The sequence below is a fragment of the Galeopterus variegatus genome, unplaced genomic scaffold (genome assembly GCF_000696425.1).
Source record: "Galeopterus variegatus unplaced genomic scaffold, G_variegatus-3.0.2 Scaffold2592, whole genome shotgun sequence".
Taxonomy (NCBI): Eukaryota; Metazoa; Chordata; class Mammalia; order Dermoptera; family Cynocephalidae; genus Galeopterus; species Galeopterus variegatus.
In genome coordinates this window covers 150,641-154,742 of record NW_007728703.1, presented here as the reverse complement: position 1 = coordinate 154,742, position 4,102 = coordinate 150,641, and the positions used below count along the sequence as shown (strand labels likewise).

Here is a 4,102-nt window from a genome sequence, read left to right as displayed (position 1 = left end):
GACAAGGTAAGCTTAAAATATAAGTCAACACTTATCAAGCATCTGAAATGTGTAAATATGAGGGTACTTCAAAGAGTTCATGGAACAATAGTATTGCAAGATAATACAAATCTTTCCATGAACTTTTTGAAGACCCCATGTACTCTGCTGCTATTTACTACTTGTGTGATTTTGAGACATTGGCTATTTATGAAGGGGAGATACAAGAAGTGGTTTAATGTCTTAGTAGATATTTCTTATCACACTATTCAGTATCCCTTATATGAGGATATAAATGCATCTTAAAATGTGATGCTGGGAATAATTATCAAACAAATTTATATTCTATCATGTTTCCGTGTTTGCCTTGGCTGCCAGAAAGCTTAAAACAATTTATTGTTCGACTGAAGTTGCTACTTTATCCTAGATTTTGTTTGAATGATATCTTCTGTGTTTATATGGTTTCTGATATTCTTATTTATCTATTACGCTTAATAGCATTACTGTATAAGTGTTTTACTTTGAATTTTTCAAATCTTTCTGGAAAAAAAAAATTAACAGATTGCAAACCAGAAGTTACCTAGCAAAATTAAGAAAATATACCAAAAATACTAACACCAACAATGGCTATGACTGAGTAGTGAAATTATCATATGTGGATTTTCCTTTTTTTATCATATGTGGATCTATACATTTTTTCTGCATTTCAATATTTCAGGATTAACTATGAATTAATCCCATTCCTAGGAAAGGCAATACATTACTTTTTTTTAAAGCACAAACCTTTTATTCTATATATGAGTCTTGCCTAGAATAACCATAAAAGTTCATTCTAATCTCTGTTTAAATACGTCCACTGACATACAATTTGTCATTTAATAAGGCGCCTCATCCTATTTTTGGACATCTCTAGCAATATAAATTTCTTTCTCACATTGACCTGAACTCTATCTCCCAATAAATTCCATAGACTGGTTAAATTCATACCCTTTTTAGGGCAGTAGAGAGGGGTGTAACATTTTTTTAGGAATCAGATCCTGTGTTAAGTACTTTATATAATTTATCTTCTTTAATCTTCACAGCAACATTATAATAAACCTATCCCTAAATTTGTATATTGGTCCTTTAAATATCTGAAAAGTCATTAGAAGACTTCTGTTTTCTCTCAGGGTAAATATCTTTACTTTGTTCGTGTCCTTTTATGTCACTGATTCCTGCCCTTTACCCGTGCTCCATTACCTCCATGTTTTTTTTTTTAATTGATACATATTCATTGTACATATATATGGGGTACATATATGGGGTACCTTTCAGTACATATGTACAATGTGTGATGATCAAACAGGGTAATTAGCATATTCATCATACCAAAACTTTATTATTTCTTTGTGATGAGAGCATTTGAGCTCCTCTCTTCTAATCATTCAAAAACATACAATAAATAATTCTTAATTATAGATGCCCAGCTCTACTGTAGACCAATAGAACTTATTTTTTCTATCTCATTGTGGTTTTGTATCCATTATAAAACCTTTGCCTTGGGGCTGGCCCGGTGGCGCACTGCTACAGTGCGCCGCTTGGAAGTGTGGCGGCGCTCCCGCCGCGGGTTCGGATCCCACATACAGACTGGTTCCCGCTCACTGGCTGAGCGAGGTACGGGCGTAACACTGAGGGTTGCGATCTGTTGCCGGTCACGAAAAAAGGGGAGTTCGGATCCCACATACAGACTGGTTCCCGCTCACTGGCTGAGCGAGGTGCGGGCGTAACACTGAGGGTTGCGATCCGTTGCCGGTCACGAAAAAAGGGGAAAAAAAAAAACCTTTGCCTTTCCTCATCTTTCCTCCCCTTCCCAGCCTCTAGTAACCATAATTCTAGTCTTTACTGCCATGAGCTCAACTTGTTTTTTCTTAGCTCCCACATATGAGTGAGAACATGTGGTATTTATCTTTCTGTGCCTGACATACTTCACTTAACATAACATCTTCCTAAAAGAGCAGTTCACAATACTAAACAGAAAGCTTCAAGTATAATGTGATCAGTGTAGGATAATGTTGGCAGAATTATCCCATGCTTATGTCACTATAGTAGATTTTTTGTAGTCTCTCATGTTATCATGACAGATAAAACACCTATTTCACCTATTCTTTTTTTTTTTTTGGCTTTTTCATATACTATTTTTAACACTATTAGAAAAGTAAATGAACTTAATCTAATATACATTCCTCTGTGAAAATTTAAACTGGCTTCTAGTATAATAAATAAATCTATAAGAGAATAATATTTCAAAGGTTTTCCTAATGTCTCTCTAGGTCCATTATCTCAACATCTTCTTACCCCAAAATGCTTGCAAATAACTTTATCTTAGAGTTCTATAGTTATAGTTTAGTTCAATTTCTACACACATCATTTTTTATCCTCTGATCAAAACTGGCCAGTGCATTTTCTGATGAAAGTATGAATATTAAATACAATGATCACATTTTTATAGCTTTTGGAAGATTTGCTGAATTCATGAGCAGCCTAAGCATAGATTAAGATAGATTAAATAGTTAAGTTATTTACCTGTTCATAAAATTCATTGACAATACCCTCTGTCCACTGAAGATGGAGATCTTTACACTTAGCTGGCCCATTGATATCAGCCAACTTTATACACATTTGACAAACCAGCAGACGATCATTTTCATTGGTCCAATCTATTCCAACATCATCATTCACCTGTTTGAGGGACAAAGTTAAAATGTGTTTTGCCTCAATGAAAGTAAAATTTGAACAGGACAGAAAACAATGAAATATTTAGTGTCTTCCTACTATGTAGAGATCAGAATACCAAATAATGAGGAACTTCTCAACTATTAAAAATAATTTTATTGTCATGCATAATAGTGAAATAGTTCAACAAAGTAAAATAATACATGATGAATAAAATAATTATTAATTATGGAACTGATAAGAAATGCTACTTAACATTAGCATATATTATCAATTATTATTAAAATAATATAGCTACAAACGGTAAGAAATTTTCTTGAATTAGCATTTGGGCATTTATGCTTGATGTATGAAATTTTGCTTCAAGTTTTTTTTTTTTTTGTTTTGTTTTTTTGTCTTTTTCCGTGTCCGGCAATGGATCGCAACCCTCAGTGTTGCCCCCGTACCGGACCGGGGACCGGCAACGGGACTGCAACCCTCAGTGCTGCCCCCACGCCTCCCTCAGCCAGTGAGCAGGAACCGGTCCGTATGTGGGATCCGAACCCTCGGGCGGGAGCGCCANGGCGGGAGCGCCACCGCGCTTCCCAAGCGGCGCACTATCCAGTGCGCCACTGGGCCAGCCCCATGCTTCAAGTTTTTGACCTTTACTGCTTGGTAATTTGTATTAGGACACCATATACATGAGGCAAATTAGGTCAAACAAAAAAAACCACAATCACAAAATTATTATTCCTCTTTAGCACAAAGTGTAATATACACAGATAGCACCTCAACTTCTCAGATTTTTAGGTTGGGACCAATTCCTATATGGTTAAATATTTTATTGCCCTTCATTTTCACATTTGACACATAAGAGTTGATAGCAACCACTTTTGTTGAACACTTTGGTCCCTGACACCTTCCAACGTAGCCATAAAATGAAGACCGGCACAAAGCTAGTTACCTTGGCATTAAATTTGGCAACAAAGTCAAAATGTTTCTTCAGATCAGTAGCCAAAATTGCTTCAATGACAAGGAAACGGAAATGCTTAAATTCCACATGGTCAAGATTAACTAAGAAGTTATACTCTGGCCGGGACATGAAAAGATTCCACGCGGCGGCTGCGTGATGATTCTCCAAAACTGAACGATCGTTATATAGCACCGCCTAGGCAAATAAGTCAAAGAGAGAAGAGTTCAACTTTTTAAATTGAAAAAAAAAAAAAAATAGAACCATAAAAATAAAAAAACATGCAATGCTTTTGAAATAGTTCTTTTTTCCCCATGGAGAAACAAATGTAATCTTGTGACTGCTGACAATGCGACTGTACAATGACTGTTGGTTACTTTGATTGGTTAAATTTCCTTTTTTGTAAGATAAGTTCCTTTCCTTGAAACTTTATTCCAAACTCTTGCAAGTGAGGGGCACTAG

The 4,102-nt window shown here is 35.7% G+C and overlaps 1 protein-coding gene across 1 annotated transcript in view; it reads right to left on the bottom strand.

Annotated features, from left to right (window-relative positions):
* Positions 1-4,102, bottom strand: part of PDE3A (phosphodiesterase 3A, cGMP-inhibited) — a 121,616-nt gene that overhangs the window by 13,221 nt on the left and 104,293 nt on the right. The window contains exons 12-13 of the mRNA XM_008582365.1: positions 3,635-3,838; positions 2,542-2,697 (exon numbers count right to left, since the gene is read on the bottom strand). Of these exons, the coding sequence (XP_008580587.1) occupies positions 2,542-2,697; positions 3,635-3,838 (360 nt within the window). The remainder of the gene's footprint in view (positions 1-2,541; positions 2,698-3,634; positions 3,839-4,102) is intronic.